Source organism: Coturnix japonica, chromosome 18, assembly GCF_001577835.2.
Source record: "Coturnix japonica isolate 7356 chromosome 18, Coturnix japonica 2.1, whole genome shotgun sequence".
Lineage (NCBI taxonomy): Eukaryota > Metazoa > Chordata > Aves > Galliformes > Phasianidae > Coturnix > Coturnix japonica.
Genome location: NC_029533.1, coordinates 7,966,264 through 7,986,740, shown reverse-complemented (window position 1 = coordinate 7,986,740; position 20,477 = coordinate 7,966,264). Strand labels below are relative to the sequence as shown.

The 20,477-nt window shown below is 45.3% G+C and overlaps 2 protein-coding genes across 4 annotated transcripts; one reads left to right on the top strand and one right to left on the bottom strand.

Annotated features, from left to right (window-relative positions):
* Positions 1–5,634, bottom strand: TMEM100 (transmembrane protein 100). 3 transcript variants are annotated; one of them, XM_015880135.2, is made up of 3 exons: positions 5,422–5,634; positions 3,234–3,422; positions 1–1,262 (listed from the first exon to the last, which is right to left on the bottom strand). In XM_015880135.2, the coding sequence occupies exons 2-3, from the start codon at positions 3,244–3,246 to the stop codon at positions 796–798; spliced, it is 480 nt and encodes a 159-aa protein (XP_015735621.1). In that variant the 5' UTR covers positions 3,247–3,422; positions 5,422–5,634; the 3' UTR covers positions 1–795. The 3 variants fall into 3 exon arrangements, with proteins under 3 accessions (XP_015735621.1, XP_015735624.1, XP_015735622.1); XM_015880138.2 differs by having other exon boundaries at positions 3,238–3,422; positions 5,422–5,633; XM_015880136.2 differs by lacking the exon at positions 5,422–5,634 and adding an exon at positions 4,410–5,051.
* A 5,448-nt stretch (positions 5,635–11,082) lies between these two features.
* On the top strand, positions 11,083–16,374 carry PCTP (phosphatidylcholine transfer protein). Its single transcript, XM_015880184.2, has 6 exons — positions 11,083–11,314; positions 12,925–13,042; positions 14,469–14,548; positions 14,873–15,044; positions 15,642–15,709; positions 15,886–16,374. The coding sequence occupies exons 1-6, from the start codon at positions 11,174–11,176 to the stop codon at positions 15,949–15,951; spliced, it is 645 nt and encodes a 214-aa protein (XP_015735670.1). The 5' UTR covers positions 11,083–11,173; the 3' UTR covers positions 15,952–16,374.
* The last annotated feature ends 4,103 nt before the right edge of the window (positions 16,375–20,477 follow it).

Sequence of the window (20,477 nt, the reverse complement as noted above, 5' to 3'; positions counted from 1 at the left end):
TTAATATCTAGCAGCACTGAATATTATTTTAATGAAATTTACTTTTTAATTTTATAGCAAAATAACCAAAAGTGCTAAATCTGACCACTTTAATTTACAAAAAAAAAAAAAAGATTTTTGTGTTTTAAGCGATAACCATACCTCGTTACTCAGGTTAGACAATATAATGACACATTTCTATCTATTTGTATTCATTAAGGGGACAAAATTAATATTAGTTGGTTTAAAAAGGCTGGGGGGAGGAGGGGAAGTACCACGGATATTGGGGGAGAAGAGTTACATAAAAGATACGAATCAGCTTATTGAGCAATCTGCAGTTTGCTTGGTTGCTATTGCTTTTGTTTTTTGCTTTTTGTTGAGTATCAGTGTCAGCTGCAGAATCTGGCCATAACCCACTGCAAATGCTACGAGTTATCCCTTGGTCAAATGTCACAGTGCGGATTTGAGGAGACCTCCGGCATTTCCAGTCAGTTCAAATTATGGTCTTCAGTCTCATAGTCCCCTTTCCAACACGAGCAGCACTTCGGAGAAAGCACTTCTGGCAACTGCAGTTATGGAAACAGTTTTCTGTGCAGGAAAATTGGTTTTTTTCCTCCGTCTTGGAAAGGATCACTATTACATCTGCGGTGAGAAAAATAATAAGAGCATTTGCAGACTTGTTAAGAGCCTTTGTTAATCCATTCCGTTTCCGTGTCAGCTCATTCCCAAAGTTAAATTAAAAGCTGCAGTCTGTCCTGTGGAAAACAGGAGGGCTGGCGGTGAGGCTCTGATGCTGCCCACGCCTGGCAGCTGCCTTCAGCCAAACAGGGTTCGCTGGTTTGCCACAAGCGCCGTCTGGCTCTCGCGCCTCTTTGCTTTCTTATTTTGCTGCCTGATCTTCCAGCACACGGCACTGGAGGCCAGCAGGAGGAGTCCTGATGACAAGAGGACCAATCCAAACACGGAGATGATTGATCCATGGGAATTGAAGCTGTACGCCACAGCAGTGACCACGATGCCGGCGATGAGGATAACCACTCCAAAGGGAACAGTGCAACGGTAACAGGAGAGCTCTGCCCCCCCCGTGGCAGCCGTCAGTTGGCATTCACTGACCAGGGGGATGGTGGTTATCACACAGTCATTGTTATTACTCTTCTCTGTGGTTGCGGGGTCAGCGTGCTTTGGGGTGCCCAGGATCTCTTTGATAGGTTCGGTTGTCATCTTGATTCCCTGCAGACCGTCCGTTCTCAGGCTAGAGCAGGCACTGCTCAACACGCGTTGCACTGCAGAGAGAAGAGCCTGAGTTCAACAACAACATGGCAAATAGGGACAGAGAGACACCAGTCTGAAGCAGCAGACAAGCAGGGACCCTGAACCCACAGGGATAAATGCACAAACTCATTTGTCACTTATTGAAGTGGGTCTGAATCAGCTCTCACATCATTTTAACACAGTGCTGTACAGAAGGGAGTGATAGACTCAGAGCAACACCGCCTGCAAAGAGCTGTGGGATGACCTGACTGTAAGCTATGTACTGCAGTCAGGAGTTCTGGATACAACGCACTGCCATAGACTCACAGTGTGCTAAACTTGTGTAAAGTAACCAGGGATGCAGACAGCACCACTTCTTGTCAGCACTTGCTCCCTCCCCCCGAAAGGGCTTAACCATCCCAACAGAAAGGTTTCAAGCTTCCCATGCAATGATTCTTTTCTTAAATTAAATGATATTCAAATTACTTTCTTATTGATTTGTTGATGTCAGTATCAAGGACAGCGGGAACTACTCCCTTGAGCACAGATATTGATTCCTGTATGGAAGTTTGCTTGCCCAGGGACTCATAACCATTGATCTGAGTTTTCCAAAGAGCTGAAGGAGATGGAACATGGGAGAGCTCAGCCCTGGGGCACTGCACAGTGCTGCCTGACAACAGCACAGCATGCAGCCCAGGGAGCAAGGAAGAGTGCTGGCAGTGCTGTAACACTTTTATCACTTTATCACCTTCACATCTGTGGCTAGGAAGTTAATTGCCAGACGCTTGTGTTCTCCTTTTCCTTTCCCACCACTCCCACCCTTGTTGCTAAGATATATCCCTCCATAGCGGAGAGCCCTTGGTTTGGATCCCTGTACCTCGTGTGAGTGACCGTGTGTTTTGTGAGAAAGGATTTCACTATTTTTAACACACCCACACCCAGGCTGTGCCCAGAACTCACTAGAGAGTTTGTCATTGAGTTTCCTTGAACCAGAGAACCTTGAACCAGAGAAAGTTCAGATCTGGTTGGACAAAGCTTTTATTCTACAGCACTAAGGCAGAGTGCTCTGCTGGACGTTCTGCTGCACACAGCTGCAATGGGGCTCAGCCCCACGAGATGCCCTGCAGCTCCCAGCCAGGCAGTGCTCCCTTCCCCAGGCACCACTGGAGCCCTTTGGTGTTTCCAGGGCTATCAGGGGATCCGAGCAGCACCCAACAAAGCAAATACATCAAGCTGGCATTGTATGTGTCCAAGGTCCTCCAGGGCACTGGGCTGTGATCTCTGAAGCACAACATACAACTCCAGCACCCCTTGTACCCATGGGGAGAGAGCACCCAAGCCATGGATTTGTGCTAGAATGCCACTGATGTCCCCAGGTGGATCTAGGCCCAAGTTCTGCATTCTCTGTGATAACTTACACAACAGACTTACCCTGGTGCCATTACACTGCTGCACTTCTTGTCCACAGAGGATTACAGAAGTTCAGCACAGTGACACAAGGCAAACACTAAGCAAGAATCAAATTGTTCAACAGCTTAATCCTAAATCTGACGGGGACCTCCTTGTAGCATCCCTGTCTGTTTGCTTCAGACACATCCTTAGTGAGCTCTGTCTTTTTCTACATCTTGTACAGGTATTTATGAGTCAAATAAACAACAGAACCCATCAGAAGTAAGAGTGGAGGTATTCATCCCAGAAAACAGCACGAGATCCTCATTGCCAGCAGCGTCAATTCTGACTTACGCCAACAGGTGACTTGGTTCAGGTTTCAGGGTAAGAGATTTCGGCAAAGATCCCCAGCAGCACAGCATCCCCTGGCTGGCCATGCCAGAATACTTGCTTAAGGAGCTATTTTGACTTCCAGTAAGAATGCACTGATGTGGCAATCTGTGGCTAACACTGGATGAGGGGGAGAGGAATCTTTGACCCTGGAGCACACACTGTCTGCTAATAGGTACAAGCTGAGATGTGGGCAAAGGCACAAAGCACAGCAGCATACACACCTACCAGGGCCATGAGAAATCCATCACTGCACACTTGGTGAGCGGAGAGTGACTGCTTGGGATGTCCTCAGTGCTTGATGCCTCAGACGCAGGCAGAGCCAGGCAGTGGGAAGAAGGTGTCAGGCTTTGAGGCGTCAGATGTCGCTGTGTGATGAACCAGAGAGGACAAAGTTCTGGCATGGAGGTTTCCTACAAGAAAAGTGGTTGGATATTTATCAGCTTCTATGAACTCAACTCCCAAACAGAAAAGTTCACAGTGTGTGCAGTGTTTGTAGCCATGGGGAGCGGGGGGTGTTTTCACCCCACCTCTTTCCTTGTGCCCACTGCTGTGCAACACTCAGTGTGCTGATGCAATGGGAGCTGCAGCCCAAGCAAGCTGCCTGAACAGTGCTATGGGCAGGAAAGGGGAATGCAGACAAGTTATTGCAGCTAACATCTCTAACTCTATTTCTATTGCTGCCGTCACCTGTGTGAATCAAAGAACCCAATCACAGCCCAGAATATCTGGGCATTTGTCCCTTTGGTGCCTCCCATCGCTATGAGCAAAGCCCTCCATCTCCTCTCCCGGTGCCTCATGGTTCCTGGCTGCAAGCTGGCCATGACATCTCCTGCCAGAGCTGCCTGTTAAATCTATCCTGTTATACACATAACTAATAAAATCTCCCAAACTCCTCTTGAATAAACACAATAAAATGCAAACCAAGCCCAAGAACACAGTGTGATAAATGTAACTTCCTCGTATTTAATATCCTTCATTTCTATTATCTGACCATTCAGAACAGGGCAGGGGCTGTAGCAATGCCGTGCAACAACTGCAGAAAGCAGTGATGGAAACAGCTTGCAGCTGCAGAAGCTGCAGTAAATCCACCAAGCAATGGAGCAAAACTCAAAGCAGCAGAGAGTTCTGTTGCTAATCTTAGTCAGCATTCCCTTCCTACATATGAGTGGTCATTTCAACACCAAGGGTCATCTCAACACTCAAGTAGGAGCTCCTTTGTGGGGATGCGAACAAGTGCATGAGACCATATGGTGATTTTCTTTTCTTTGCTTTTTCTCGTTTTAATTCCCACAGGCCGTGGTAGCATTTCACAAACATGGGCATTTATGGTCACAGATGGCTTCTGTTCTTCTCCAGATGCTACTAAGGAATAAATCTCCAGCACCCCATGCTGATACCTGTGTGACTGCACGGCGCCGCCGTTCTGCAGCCACTGCAACTCCTTCCCTTTCTGCCTTTGACTCCAAACCTATGGGACACATTCAAATGTTCACATCTTCGGGCACAGACCTGACACCCCGTACCCAGCATATTTCAGACCCATTTTGTGCTTAAAGTTCCAGTCAGCCACGATGCCCGCGGGTCACAGAGGACTTTGCATTAGAGTGACTATGGAAAACTGCAACAAAGATGTGTCCGTACTGAGAGGAGAGCCAGAACTGGGGTCCAACACACCAAAGTGGTCCTAAACACAACCCCACAGCAACTCCTTACAGGAATGGTGCTGGGAATACACGACGAGAACTCAGACCCAGGGGCTGCAGGCCCTCAATGACAAGGCAGGAGAAAAGCACGCTGCGCCCTCGCCAGCTGCATGATCCTCGGGATGCACGGCGGCTCCTCACCAAGCTCGTTAGGAAAATCATTGCCGGACCAGAGTGTCTTTCAGGCGTGGTTGGGGCTTGGGGAGGAACAGCCGAATCCTCTCGCACACAGACTTTGCTCTATGCCAGTCGCAAAACTTTCTCACACGTCGGTAAAAAGCCACAAACGCAGCGCGAGTCCCGCACCGCGCGTCCCGTCTATTGCCACGGAAAGCGGCCCGTCCGCGGTACGGTACGGTACGGTACGGTACGGTACGGTACGGTACGGCACGGCACGGCACGGTACAGCACGGTACGGTATGGCAGCAGCTCCGCCTGCGGAGTCCCGAAGGCTTCGAGTTGCGGTTCTGTCCCCGGTGTCCCCGCACACACAGCCCCGCACGGAGCCGGGATCCGCCGCAGCCGCACCGGAGCGGAGCCGATCCATGCCGTGCGTTGCTATAGCGTGCTTAGCCGTGCTGTGCCGTGTTGTGCCCTGCTACAACATGCCGTACCGTACCGTGCCATAGTGCCATGCCACGCTGTACTACCCGACGCTATACTGCACGCTCCGCACCGCAGCACCCCGCGCCGAGCCGTGCCTTACCTCCCGACTGCCCGGGCGCGACTGCGGCGACCACGAGCCCGCAGCAGAGTAATAAGGGGATGCAGCTCCCGGCACAAGGGACTGTAAACAAAGTTCTCGGAGAGAGCGAACCAACCAAGGGAGCGGAGCAAATGAGCTGCGGGAGCTGCCGGGGAGGGGCGGCCGCTCACACCGGGCAGGTCCGCTCGGCGCTGGGCAGGAGGAGGGCTGGAACCGGGGGCAGGGCTGGACTTGGGGGCCGGGCCGGGCGAGTGGCGGGGCCGGGCTGCGCTGTGCGGGGTGCGGGGCCGGGACGCGGAGTCGGTGCCAGAGCCGGGTCCCAGGAAGGTTCGAGCTGGGCAAACCCCTCGGGCACGGTCACGAGCAGGACGACACGAAGCGCAGATTGGTGGGACCCACAGAGGTGCTGGAGCAGGAGGAGATGCAGCTCCTGCACCGCGTCTGACCGGGCTGACTTCCCTGGGGAGGAAGGGTACTTGGGATGACATCCGTAGAGGATGGAGTGTCAAGTGTCACCTAGAAACATTTTAATAGGGTTTTTTACGCTTTAATCGCTCGCTGAAGTGGAACGTCAAATGCTACAGAAGTTTGGAGTGGAGGAGTGTGAGCGTGGTGCATTTTGTGCTGTCATTTCCTTTGTTTTTAGACAAAAACAAAAAATATTTTGCTTTTAAAGATTGTAAACTGGCATGTTTGCATTTTGTGGTTTAGTTTACCAGAAGTTTATGTTTTAAAAGCCCCATTTTATCAGTGATTGATAAAAGAGCAGGGCACCAGATGTATTCAGTCAGCCTCTCTGTCTCTGGAAGCACGCAAATGCTCCTGACTCCCTTTCCATGGTGAAGTCCCGGCCCCATTGAAGCTGGTGGCAGTTTTGCTGTTCAGTTCTGCAGGGCTAGAATTTCACCTCTGTGTGTTACGAAGGTCTTTGCAGTGATGCAGATCCTGCCAGGGCATCTGCTGAGCATTCTGGCAGATCTCCACAGCTCTGTACAACAAACCGGCAGCTTTTCCCCATTTGCTGCATTCCCTCTAAATGCACATTTTGCAGACATGAGAAGCAACCAGGCCCGAGGGGGACTGTTAGTACAGAGCATCTCCTGGGCTGCCACCTTTGGTCCTTCCTACACAAACAGCCGTACTAGGTATTAGCTTTATTAAACTTTCCAGGTCCCACCTCCAATCAGCAGGGTTTCCTGTTTCTCCCATTGGAAGCCTATGAGCATCATTCTGCTGATACATTGGAGCCTTTCTGTTGTTTGTAGCTGAATATTCTCAATTATGCATGGATGAACAAGCCTTTGGCTGAAATTGATCTTCTGATGTTTGTTAATTAGCCCTATAATGTATTAAGAGATAGAAATCAGTTGCAGTCTTATTTGCAATCATTGGTTTTCCAGATGAGCCTTCATCTGTGTTTTGCATGGAAGCGCAAACACCAACATTGCACAATCATCCCATGGTAGCTCAGTGTATTTGGATTTCTCTCCAGCATTGGCTCCACTTGTCATCTTGTATCAGAAATTATTGCTGTTAGCACACGTGTGCGTGACCTGCATTTCACCCCATTCCTATTACATCAATTCCTCTCTAGTCTTTCCAGTGTGATGCTTGGTCCTCCTGTGTTGATATTAGGCCTCCCTCCCATGCTTACTCCACCAACGGTTTCATTATTACATTTTCACTTTTCCATGCCAAGTTTATTGCTGAAAGCATTACATAAAAACACTGAAAGCTTTACACCAAAGAACTCCCAGTAGTGATTCTTGAGGAACCAATCTGAAGCACACATAAGCCTTCAGGATTTCCATGTCTCTGTATGAAGGACAGCAGTAACACTGGGCTAGAAATCCTCTCCTGTGCTCGGGGCAATTGTCTCCTTTCTGTGGAGCAGAAAAGCTGTGATGGAAAGCAGTAAGAACAATCCCCTCTGTGGAGGAGGGATAGTGGGCTCTTCCCCAGAGTGGCTTTGTAGCTGTGGGGCACAGAGGGGCTGCAGACAAGAGGGCATCCACCCCTCTGACTGTTAAAGAATGAATGACTGACTGCTTCTGCTTCTTAAGGTCGTGCTGTCCTCAGCATGGCTCTCCAAGCATACAGGGACACAGGGGCAGAAGAACCAAACATGCCCAAAGCAGCACGGTTGGCACCTGAAAGGAATCCAGTGCAAATAGCTGAGGAAGCTGCAGGACTAAGAAACAGCTGCAGCGAGGGCTCACAGGTTCACAGCTTTGGCCAGCCATGTCTAACTGCTGCACGGTTCCCCTTTAGGACCTGCCCCAAATGACAAAATCTCCTCTCTCTGGCTTCCACACAGCTGCTTTGTAGGAGGCTCAGCTCGGACAATAGGGAGAAGCGTGTGTGATTCTGGAACACCCGCAGCCTGTTCAGACAGCAGAGCTTTACTCCTACATTGAGCAATGCTCTGCCTACTGAGACACACTTGCAGTGCTTCATGGCTTCTGTTGAGTCTCCTGGGCCTTAGCAGCCCAGCAAACAGTGACTCATTCCTCTGGCGAACTGCAACCATTGTGGGCTCCTTGTTCCATGTGTTCTTCTTGCCTTTTCCTTAACCCTCCACTGAGTTTTCCTGTAACCCTAAGCCCACGCATGGACACAACTCACCGGTTGAGAGCACTCCCTGGAACTTTAAGAAAGCAACTTTCAACATGCTTAATGCATTGGAAAAATCATCCTTATCAAGTCGTGTGGTTCAAGATGGGGAAAAGAGTCCTTAACAAAGCCAGCGTGGCCAGAGAACCAAATGTCCAGCTCACACAGAGCACTTTAGCTCTCCTCTTCCTAAGAGATTCCAGCACCTCGGCAGGGCTCAGCACTGCTGGCTGGTAGCTGTGCACATCACCTCTCTGTGCAGTCAGGCTTGGATGTGCCACTGGTCTCTGGTGATCAGGAACATAGAAAGGAATGCTCTCTGAATTTCATTAGATCCTACCAGTGCTTTGGTTAACATTAATTATCTTGCAGAGCACTGGAGCTCTGTGACTGCCCTGCTTGACTTCAATCTTCCTGCAGAACTGAAGAAGGCAGATATCCGGGACTGAAAACAATTATTCTCCTCTCCTACTGATTTCATAATTACATGAAACTCACAGCGGAAGAGCTGCATTCCCTGTGTGGAAGATATGCCTTTCATTAACGGAGGGCTGTGCCACACACCAGAAGCCAAATCCTGAGTTTGCAGTGGGTTACAGAACCTCTGGATCCTCAGCCAAGATGCAGCTTTCTGGCTGAGCTGGGAGGAAGCATCATAGCAAACATGAGACAGTGCAGCATCACCATAGCTGCTGTTAGAGAGCACTGCAGTGGGATCCTAAAGATTCAGTTGGGATCTAAGTAGGTGCAATCTCTTCTCACAGCTCTGCAGCAGGCTTTTCTTTTTTACTTTTTCTTTTTTTCCTGAGCACCACTTGCCATCTATTGGCTCCTACCAAGCTCCATTAACAGCCTTCTGACAGCAAATTCATTAACTCCTCCACCCCAGTTTATGTGCACTGGAAGAGCTTTACTTTCTTTTCTCTAGAGGTATTCAAGATCCACTGGGATACTTTCCTGTGTATCTACTCTGGGGAGCTGCTTCAGCATGGGATGCACTGGGGGATCTCCAGGGGTCCCTCCACCCCCATGGTTCTGCACCTCTCTGAAAAGCCATAGCTAAAAATCATAAGCAACCACAACAAATGAAAGAGATGGAATTGAACATCAGAGGCAAAAATAGATTGCCTAACCCATGTATGTCTGTGGTGGGAGATGCTGCTGTTACTTTGCAGCTTTTTGGGTGAGGAACATGCTTAGCACAAGCTGTAAGAAAGGCGTTTTCACAGTGCAGTCAATAAAACAGCAGCAGCAGAAGAATGTAATTGGTTTGGCTGCATATAACAGGAAGCTGGACGTGCACACTGTATAAATGGTGTGGCAGGACGACTCAACACTTTTGCAGAGCATCTGAATGCACTGAATAAAACAAAATGACAGTGGTACATAAATGTCTGCACAGCAGTCGAGTCCATCCAAATCCCACATCTTTATTCCATTTCTGTGGATGTCTTGAAGTGCACCAGTGCCACACTGAGACAGATGCAGGAAAGCACAGTATGTATGGCTGGTAGTGCTCCCTCACATATGAATACTCAGATCCAAAACAAACACTGAAATCCATCTGGGGCCTGAAAACATCAATGCAGCATTCACTGCTGTCGTAGTTGGCTGTGTATGATTTCCTGGTGGAGGGAGGAGTTCTCCAGTTTACTGGTGAGATTCCACACAGTCAGTTCAATGGATTACTCAGTGTTGATTTTGGTAGCAGAAAGGTTAGGTGCTAGGGTGGAATTAGCACAGATTACCCTCATTGTAAAAAGCAGATGGGCATTTTGGGTGCACTAATCCCACCGATGGCTCAGACTGGCAATCTTCCTTCAATATATTGCTTCCCTCTGGAAGCAGCAGCAGCTACATACCTAAGGAACACTAAGGATGTGGGTCAGGTCATCTGTGCACTCTCCAAATTCTCCCTCTGCCCTAGGATAGTACCCCTCTGTTTCCATTCTGTTAGCACCCAGGTTCTTGGCTCCTATGTGGGCCAGGTCTGTATTGTACCCAGGTTGTCCTGAGTAACAGTGTGCAGCTTGGCTGCCCTGAAACAGTCACTCTCCCACTGTCCATCAGAGCAGAGCTCTAGGGAACGTTTCTGCTGTGTCAAAACTCTCCCCAGCCTACAGCCACTCTCTCTAGCAGTGCGGATATCAGAGGGTTTGGGATCACATTTTAACTTCTGTCCCTAGGCTAAGGGCAAATACAAGCAATAAAGAATAACACATAAACAAGCATGAAAATGGAAAATAAAGCCTCTTTTCAGAACAGTTTGTGCTTTCGTAGTAAGCACCACTCCTTATTTACCAAGAAAAAAGGTCATGTATTTGTTCCTTTTTCAAAACTTCAGTCCCTAGAGCAGCCCTATGAGATAAATAACTTTTTCCACAAGGACTGGGGGAGGCGGGGGCTCCAGTGCCACACAGGGTTATCTCATGCACAACGTTCACTGCATGACAACAATAATAGAGAGCTGCAGTCAGTTCTGTTGCACAAAACTCCTTAAGAAATCGTGCAATTTCTCACATTTCTTTGCAGATACTTAAAGAAATATTTCTGAAAGGTAAAGTAAATCGGGGGGGGGGGGGGGGGGGGCTCGCAGTGAGGACCATCCTGCCCTCTGCCACCAGCCCTTTCCTAGCAGCTCTCTGGAGCTCCCAGGTTGTGTCCATGTGATGCTCAGCTCAGGCCGGCATCCAGGAATCCCCACGCTCTGCTTGCAAACCAATTGAGCAGAACTGGAAGGGACGGGTGACAGAAGTGGACTCTTTGTCAAAAGAAGGCAGCTCCTTGGCAGGAGCTGGAAAAAGCGACACGTTGCCAGGTGCACAGGAGTTACCAGCACGGGGCTCCTGCAGCAGGCAGGCTATTCCTAAGTTTGCGGAAGCCCCATAGCTCAGAGCTGCGAACAAATTTACACCCCGGGGAGAAGATGTGCCCGCCGGCAGCAGCCTCACTCCGTACCCGGGGAGATGAGCCCCGCACATCACCGCCGCCCCCCGCTCCATCATGGCGGCCCGGGGTGGGGGGCGGGCGGCCCCGCGGGGGGGGCGGCGGCCATGGGCGGCCATTGGCTGGGCTCGATCCACCGCAGCGCCCCGCACCGGGCCGGGGCTGCCTTCTCCTCCTCCTCCCGGAGCGCAGAATGGAGGAGCCGTCGCCGCGGGGTTTCTCCGAGGAGCAGTTTCTGGCCGCCTGCAGCGAGCTCGGTCAGACGGCGCCGGGGCCGCCCTGGCAGCTCCTGGTGGAGAGTATGGGCGTCAGCATCTACCGGCTGCACGACGAGGTGGGCGGGCAGCGCGGCTCCCCGGGGCCGAGCCCTGCGTGCCCGGGTTGCGGTCAGGCCGAGTTCCTTCGCTGCCGCCCCGGCTCGGTTTCTCCCGGCTCTCCGAAAGCGGCTTGCAGCGTAATGCTATTAACTGCTGATGGAGAAAGCCGCTCTGCTGTTGCTGTAAACACCGCTCTTCCAAACGGCGGCGGGCAGCGGCGATGCGCGTGAAGCCGTTATCAAACGGCGTTAGTAAACGGCTCACTTACTTGCTGTGAAATGTGCTGTTTCGCTTTGCAGAGCACGAATTGTTATTTCATACTCCATCAAAATGCTACTAGTAAAGCCAAAACGTTTTTTAGTAAAAGTTGTTTAATGATGTAGGCTGCGATTTGTCCAGCAATGGAACAGATACGTTGGTAGAGAAGCATGGCATCATTTCTACAACAGCTTGATCCTTCTGGAGCTGTGGTTCAAGAACTTGAAGGCTAAAGGCAGCAAAGGGACTGTCTGAGCCCATGTGGCTCCTGTGGCTGCCTTCAATTGTAAGGTATCAATCTGTGTGTTAAGTCAGGTCGTGGAGCAGTTGTGCTTTGTAGCAGCTCCTGAGCTCTGCTACAGTAAATTACATCGCTACCAGCTCCGTGCTGAACAGTTCAACACTGAAGCAAAGGATTGATGCTTCACTGGTGCTACAGCAAAGATGAACAGCTTCAGCTTCTTGGCCCCTTTGCTGTCTTCCGCTACATTAAAACTTCATTTTCTACAGTTGAATTGTAGAGCATGAAGAGGGGAAGATCAACCATTCATTAAGAGAATGCTGTACAATCCTTCCTTCCCTTTCCCCAGGATTGCTTGAATTTGACTCCTACACTGTGTTCTTAAAATACTCTCATTGTTTGAGTGTAGTTGTGAGCTGGTACTAACAATAGTGCAACGCTGCCCTACAGGCACAGATGTCATTTCCATATGTTAGGAGAAACATCAGTTAGTGTTGGAGATATCCTGCACCCCACCCCTTCAGTGCGGGCAGCCTTCACAAAGAAAATAGCTAACAAATAGTACTCAAGGCAGATATATGTGCATGTTATGTATATGCATGAATACTGTAAAGCCTTCTTGTGACACAGCCTCCAGTACACGCATAACAAACTTGCTGGAAGGCTTCTTCCAGGTCATGTACTACTGGGGAACCTCCTGGAAGTGAATGAGATCCTTATGCTCATTGCATAGGGCCCAGAGACTCTGCCATAACAATTAAATGCTCATCTTCTGATATGCCTCAATGTTGTCAGGAGTTAGTCTGGCTGCCCTGGCTATTGGATATGAGAAGGGGCGAATATGTGAAGAAATGTCCCTTTGGAACTACTTATGAATTAAAAGAGTGCTGTGTAAGGGAAGGAACAACCATTGTGCTGGTCAGGCCAGCCTGTCTACATTTATACTTTCATGCATAATGTCGAGAGGTTAAAGACTGAATCTTTGCATTGTTTTTTCAACACTTGCTTTCATGGCTCCTGAGTATATCTGTAGTATGTGCCCCACCTAATTTCCTTCAGCTGTTCTCTCTGCTGCAGAATACTTCCCTTTCCTGTGTGACTTTTCCTCTCCCTATTCTGTTTCCACAGCAATCAGGACTTTATGAGTATAAAATCTTTGGTGGTCTTGCTGACTGTCCCCCAAAACTCTGTGCAGAAGTCTATATGGATTTAGAGTTCAGGAAACAGTGGGATCAGTATGTTAAAGGTAAGCTGACTTAGGTGGTATAAAAGCCAGCTTTGTGCCCATGCTGACTCTTCCCACTAAAGCATTCTTCAAAGGCATTTTAAATCTGTATTGTCAAAAGACTTCTGGACTGACATGAACGTATTTTGAGATAAGGTTGTTTTATACACAAGTAAACACTCACATGAAACAGGTAACGTGTCACTGCCACACAGCTTCCTTTTGGAACAAATTCTTTCCATGTTGATTAAAGCACATAATTGGCATCATTTGCTATGCTGGAGCTCCTAGCAGCTTCTACTGCTTTATTTTAAAGATATCCCATTTTAATTCTGTGCCTAAAGTGGGTTCAGGCCAATAAAACTGCAACACGTGTCTTGCCAAACAAAGAATAGTGTTACATACCAAGTAAATGTTAATTGTTATATGTGTTAAGCCTATGGCAGCTCTACTGGAATGATTACCCTAATGGATTTGGCTGTACTTGTACAGAGAGACACTTATGTGGCTCACGTCAGTAAGTGGGCACAATTCAGAAGCTGCCTCTAAATGAGTAAAGGTGTTATTTGTCTAAATGTGCAATAGCTCTCTTGTAGCAAAGGCTGCTTTTCCCCTAATGAAACAAAATGATATGGAGTTGGGCTCCAAATGCACAAATGCCATTAAATTGGATATCAGACGTGTTAGCTAGAGTCACTTCAGAAGTCTTTAAGTGCATTTGGTAACGCCTTCTTTGAGAAAAGAAAGGAAGCAGTTGGGGGAAGCTACACCCTTGAAATAAAAACTAGATAAAGTTTGCAGAGCTGGCATTTTTATCCTGGCTGCCCTTGATATGTTCATCTGCAAATTCAGACTTGCGTTGGTACTTCCAAGAACAACGTTGCACAGCAGTTAACCCTGTAAGAGCGTAAACATTATGTTTGTAAAAGGAAAGCTCTACAATTAAAAATGAAAGAAAAGCTAATAAGCCAATACTCCAGTGACCTCTGCTGGAAAGCATAACACTGTGGCTTATTGCAGCATTGGGAGTTTTAAGCAGCTGCTATTGCTCTGCTCTGGAGGAGATGCTGGTTTTGTGGATGACAGCTGACTTGCAGAGTGTACTAATGGAAGTCTAGATGGGAGCATGTTATTTAGGGAAGGAATCTGCCACTTGTACACTCTTCTTGCCTTAGCAGTGAGGTTGATGGAAGGGCTTTGAATGAGATAACTGTCTGAAAAGGAATTTGGTTGTGTCCTCCTCCAGAATTACGATGTTCTTTTTTATTTTTGCTTTTAGCAGCAATGAATTTGAGTAGAAGCAGAAAACCAGGATACCTGTGTTTGTGTGTTTGGTTCCATGAACAATTCTGCTACAGATTTATTTTGTTAAGTCTTCTACAATTTTACGTTCATGTCAATTTTGCACTGGAAGTGAAAAATACCTAACAATCTTTTTCAACTCTAGAACTGTATGAGAAAACGTATGATGGTGAAAAGATAATCTACTGGGAAGTGAAGTACCCTTTTCCTCTCTCAAACAGAGATGTATCCTTTCAAACTTCTTCCTTTTTGTGGTTTTTATCACCCTGTCATCCAGGAATCCTGACAGTGTACTGAGTACTGCTCTTCTGCACTTGATCTAACACCATAAGTGTGTCCTCATGCCATATCAATATGTACAGCATGAAGAAGAGTGTAGGTTCTTCTTCCCACATACAACTAAATCTCACGTAGTTGAATTATTACTCCGTGGGACTGAATCATGCAGAAGGGTGAGAAATAACTGGTATTTGTAATGGAATTCACCTGTCAATTCATCACACGTCAAACTGACACTGTTTTGACATGCCTCCTCAACTTGAAATACAGTATGTCTATATTCGTGAATGTCAAGAGATGGATGTTGATGGGCGGAAGATCTGGGTTGTGTTAGCTCAAAGTGTGTCTGTTCCTCAGTGCCCTGAAAAGCCTGGTATTATCAGAGTTAAGAGTTATAAACAAAGTCTGGCAATTGAAAGCGATGGCAAGACTGGATCTAAAGGTAAGAGGTTAAAAAAGTGTGATCGTGTTGCCTAAGAATGTTTGTATTAACAAAAAATGTATGAAGACAGAGAGTGGAGATTTTAAGCTAAAAGCAGTTGCCAAAAGTTGTATGTACTGAGCTTTCAGAGTGTTAAAATGAATGAGCTACACAACGAAGACATACCTGTTTTCCTACCAGCCAGATCAGTTGAGGAGAATTTGATGCTGGTTGGAAATTGCTTAATTCAGAAATGATTTGAGTATCACGTTTGATAGATCTACAGAAGACAGGGCTTTCCTAGAGAGTGGATCCTGACTGAGATTAGTCCTTTAAAGACAAACTAAGAAAAAAAAACAGGCTGCCTAAACTAGTTTAGAATAATATAAATCAATATTATCACTCTCTGAGCTCCCCCAAGATTAACTAGGAAATGTTATACATGTTTCAAATTCCAATTCAATACAGGTTTGAGGTTTTTCTGGTAAAGGACATGGATCAAAACTGTTGAATGCAGTGCTTCAGCCATGTGCCCTGGCAGTCCCTATCACATGATGTTAGAGCTAATACTCAGACTGTGTTTGGATAACTTTCTGATGACTTCTCTCTCATCTCTAGTCTATATGTACTATTTTGATAATCCCGGTGGCATGATTCCATCGTGGCTGGTCAACTGGGCTGCCAAGGTAAGTAAAGCTTGATGATGCAATTACCTTTGGCTACTCTGTTTGAACAATCTATCCGCTGCATGCTGAGTAGAATATATGTATGTAAATATGTGCATGTATGCATATATATGTGTATATATACATTTCTTTAATTGCATTATACAAAAGTGACTTGTCTGCTTCTCTCTTTACAGAGCGGTGTGCCTGCTTTCTTGAAGGATATGCAAAAAGCTTGTTGTGACTATTCTAAAAGAGCATAGGTCACATTTGATCTGAATTATTTAATCCCTGAAGTTCTGCACTTACAAAATGGCTATCATGTTACACACTGGATAAAATCTACCTCTAATATTGGAAAGAGTTTTTGGTGTTGGTTTATGCCTTGGATCTTACTAAACCTTTGCTTCCTCCAAGGGAAGTTAGTCACCAATAAGATAATACCGTCATCAGCTGCTTACATTTCATAGCACTTACGTTCTGTTACATCACCAATGACAGAGTTCAGCAAGGTTGAGACAGAGCCTTAGTCTCAGGGATTGAAAATATTTTGCATCTTTACTAAATCTAATCTTGTTGCTGGACAAATCTTGTGATGGAGTAAGTTTACATTGCTAAAGAAGAAAAGGTTGAAGTTGTTGCCTTTATACTTTGTGTGTTTCCAATAAATCATCACTGTATCTGTACTGTTTTCTTTCTTTTTCTTTTTAGTTTCTCATGTTTAAGACTGGATATGCTGGGCAGGTCACAATGACAGGCTGATGTCATGTGTTGTTTTATTTCTAAACCACTTATTCTTCAAAAGTTGGATTCATGAGAATTAATCATGAACTTTTCTGGATCGATTGAACAGAAATGTATCTGCTGTAAAAGCTGTGCACAAATGCTATGTGCGGAGGTCAAAGAATGGCACCTCCTTCCCATGCAGCTTGTTCACACAGCTCCTGAAGATTAGCTTGCTATTGCCACCAGCTTTTCTACAAATGGAGTTCAATGTTTGTGCTCTCAGAATGAACAGCGGTGAATGTAGCATTGTTTGAGTTGCAGAAAGTCTATTCTCCTACATTAATTTTGTTTTAAAATTACCATTTCTTCTAAAAACCTTTTTGTACATTTTTGACATTACTGCTCATCCGCCTCCTGTTTCCATGAGGACTGATACTGGGCAACATGCAGCACTCTATCCTGCCAAAATGTGTATGAGAAAATGGATAGCCCTCCACCCTTCAAGTTATTATTTCATGACTGTGACAGCAAATGGCTTTGTTGTAGCAGAGTGAATATAAACCACTCTTCCACATCATATTCTAGTCATTCAAATCCATTCTTTCCATATGATCTCTGTAAACTATTGTATTTGAGTTGGAAGGTTAAGTAAAGGAAAGATTCTGAGTAACCCAAAGTCAACACAGTGAATGATGTCAGATGTGCAGTCACTAGTTCTGCCTCTCAGAAGATGATGCATAAAGGGAAACACAAGTTGTCTTTGCTCAGGAAACATCTGGTTGATATTTTATTTCTCAAGCAGGTCATTGGCTTTTTATAATTGAGTGGAACAGAAAAATGTGGGAAGATGGGGGGAAGATGTAGACTTCTGGTAGACATAGGAGGAATCCTGACCAAAATGGTAAATCTAGTTATTGTTTAAACACTTCTAATATTTTTCTTCAGCTGCCAATTAACATACTAATTAGGACTGCATATGAACACATACACTCTCATAAGACAGAACATCACATTTTCCCTACTGATTTAGGTATTTCCTATTTGAGAACTTGATTGTAACCCATTATTCTCTAGATCACAGAAGTAGCCTCTAGTAAGACAGGAACATGTTAAAGGGGAACGGCTCTTCACTGTAAGATGTTCCTACAGTTTAAACACAAGTAACCATAACATAAAGATTTAAGTGATTTTATTTCTATCCCTTTGTCTGTCTTCTTTAGATAAACAATGTGGTGCTGGAAGATCTAGTTTTTCCCCCCAGACTTAATTCTCTTACAGAGTTTCTCTACAGAGAAACCTTGAGAATGAATCATTTTCTTCGTCTGTGTTGTTCCAGTTTTGGATTGTAGCAGTTCTTCCAAGAGTTTCTATAATACATAAAGCCAAAGGTTACTCCTACGTTCTGTACATAAATCAAACAGATGCCTGCTGTTAAGTTGCAAGGCTCACTGCATTTCTGTCTAAGCATATCTTGAAGGTATTAAGCCTTCCCATTCTTCACCTAGAGCTGTAGGGGTTTTGATTTTTAATATCCCTAGTGCACATACATATCTTCCAAAGCATGGCAGAAATTGTGCATAATTGTTTGTAAGAGAATGTTTCATGTACAGCTACAACTTGGAGTTATGGTTTAAGAGTGGGTTTTAAACATTTTTATTAAGACCAGACTACTGCTGTGCATTTTAAAAGTTAAAGTATTTTCTCAGTATGGAACTCATATAATTGAGCTGCATATTTGAATGGAGAGCATGATCCCAGAAGAAGCCAAAATTGCTTGTCCAACCCACTAATACTGTGAATGGCTCATATGATGTTGTTCACCTACTGAAATAAAAACAAACAGTAGGAACATTTCTTCAGTAGGAAATTACATCGACACTGAAAGGGCCCATTGTCTGAGAGTACGAGGTGGGCATGTGAGAAAGTACATTGCCTTCCAATGTTTTGTTGGGTTTCTTTGTAGCACAAGGATAAACTGACCCTTGATAACACAGAAGATTCAGTTCTAGGAACCATAGAGCGGACAGCACTGTCACTGGAAAATGAGCTTGATGAATGCAGTACAGTGACAGACAGACATGTTAGCAATTTAGAAAAAGGACTTTGAAATCCACTTGGAGCAAGGTAGAGAATAAGAGTTAAAAAGTATTCTAAGGACCCTTAGAAGTATTTCAGGAAAAACAAGCCTAGGAATACCTGCCAGACCACCAAATACAATTACAGGCATCACAGAATAAAAATGATTCTTTTTCCACATACATTTCATAAGCACGTGTATTTAACTTATATTTTCCAGACTAGTTTTTTTGTTGTTTTTTTTTTTTTTAAACACAAAATTTCTTTATTTTGAAAATACGGTTTGAGTAGAGGACTAGCACTTTCCTCTGAATCTTTTTATGATGGGTAGATATCAGTTGTTTATTTATTTATTTATTTTCAGATGGGAACATACACAGCATCATATTTAATTACAATTAAATTAATATTAAGGGTATATTTTTAGGGTTGGTGAGTGGAATCTTCATTAGATCCAGTTCTCGTTACCAGCCTAATTCAATATTTAGCAACATAAAGTAATGCTGTATGGATTCCATAGTGGAGTTTCCAAGACTGGTCAAATAGTTGATATTTCCAGTTAGTGTTCTCTGGCTAATATGACACCTTTTATTCTTACATGCTTTTTCCTTTCCCTTCCCCCTCCAGTATTGTGTCAACGCTTGGGATGAGCCCAAATCCTAATGTGTGATCTGACCTTCTGACATCTTAGCCAGAGAGTTACCAACTTAGACTTGCTTCCCACTCTGAAATTAAAGCATAACCATAATACTTAAGGATCTTAGTCTGCTAACCTATTATTTTTAAGTCTGTCAATTCTAGTGCATTTTACTGTATTATAAAACTCCTGGATGCATTTTCATTCTGCACAATAGGATTTTACTTAATAGACTTAAGAGAGCAGATACTGACTACATGAGGACACTGAGAAACAAAACCCATGTGTTCTGGCCCAGTAGATGATACTGCTAAATTGGCATCCTCATTGTCTTACACAATGACCTTGCACATGCAGCCTGGTCAGCTGGCAGAGACTGCAAGCATAGGATTACAGAGTCTGAAATGTGGCAGAAGGGTAGTAAATCAAAAATACCTACACTCAGAAAAGTATGCACATGAAGTAAATAAGAGCAAAGCAGCACCTGGAAAAGGGCAATAAATACAGCTTGGTAGTGAGGAAAGACTACAGGAAACTGAGTACCCAAACACAGTAGAACCAGGAAGGCATATCAAAGCATTAGGAAAGGGTCACAGGTACAGCATAACAAAGGGCACAACTGGGCACACACAGCTTACTGATCTGTGCAGACTACAATAGCAGGGATCTGGGGAAACAGAAGCAATGTGGATGCGGTATCTTTTTTTTTTTTTTTTTTTAATCTGAGAAGTCACATCAGCATTTTGTTTCCTTTTCCTGATACTTTCCTGATGTTTCACTGGAGGTTGGAAAATAACCAGAAAAAAATGAAAAAAAAAAGTGATTTGGTTTAAAAAGTATGTTGCTAATTCATGCTATTCAGAGGCTAAAATACAGTTCTAATAAATAGCAGCATGTAACCATCCTCCTCTAGACTTGGAGGTGAGGCATGTACTGAGTTGGGTGTGTTAGTGCCTAGGAAGGACACTTCCTCAAGTCTACAAGAGGATTCAGACACTCACATATAGAGGTAAATTCTTGTGTGGGTATTATACGGAAATTTAACCAAGCAGTTTCACTGAATTCAGTGAATCAGAAACCTCAGTGCAGTACCTTCAGAACTATATCAGCAGTGCCACACTGCACAGCTCTGAAAAGAGGATATACATTTGAGTATTAGACCAAGTGCTTGTGGTCATCTTAGATCAATTCAGACTGTAAACCAAAACAGACTCAGAAAAAAATCTAGTTCTATTTTGTGCTTGGTTTACATTTCTCAATAAAGATAACTAACGACACCATGAATTCATTATTTCTCTGGGATGTGTAATAGGTTACTGCCATCTAGTGCCATGCAGGAGGCTCAGCCTC

Excerpts from the sequence above, each read along its gene's own strand:
- PCTP (XM_015880184.2), top strand. The coding sequence starts at position 11,174 with ATGGAGGAGCCGTCGCCGCGGGGTTTCTCCGAGGAGCAGTTTCTGGCC. Across the intron at positions 14,549-14,872 it reads TTCCTCTCTCAAACAGAGAT|TATGTCTATATTCGTGAATG; the intron begins GTATCCTTTCAA and ends CTTGAAATACAG. Across the intron at positions 15,710-15,885 it reads TGGTCAACTGGGCTGCCAAG|AGCGGTGTGCCTGCTTTCTT; the intron begins GTAAGTAAAGCT and ends CTCTCTTTACAG.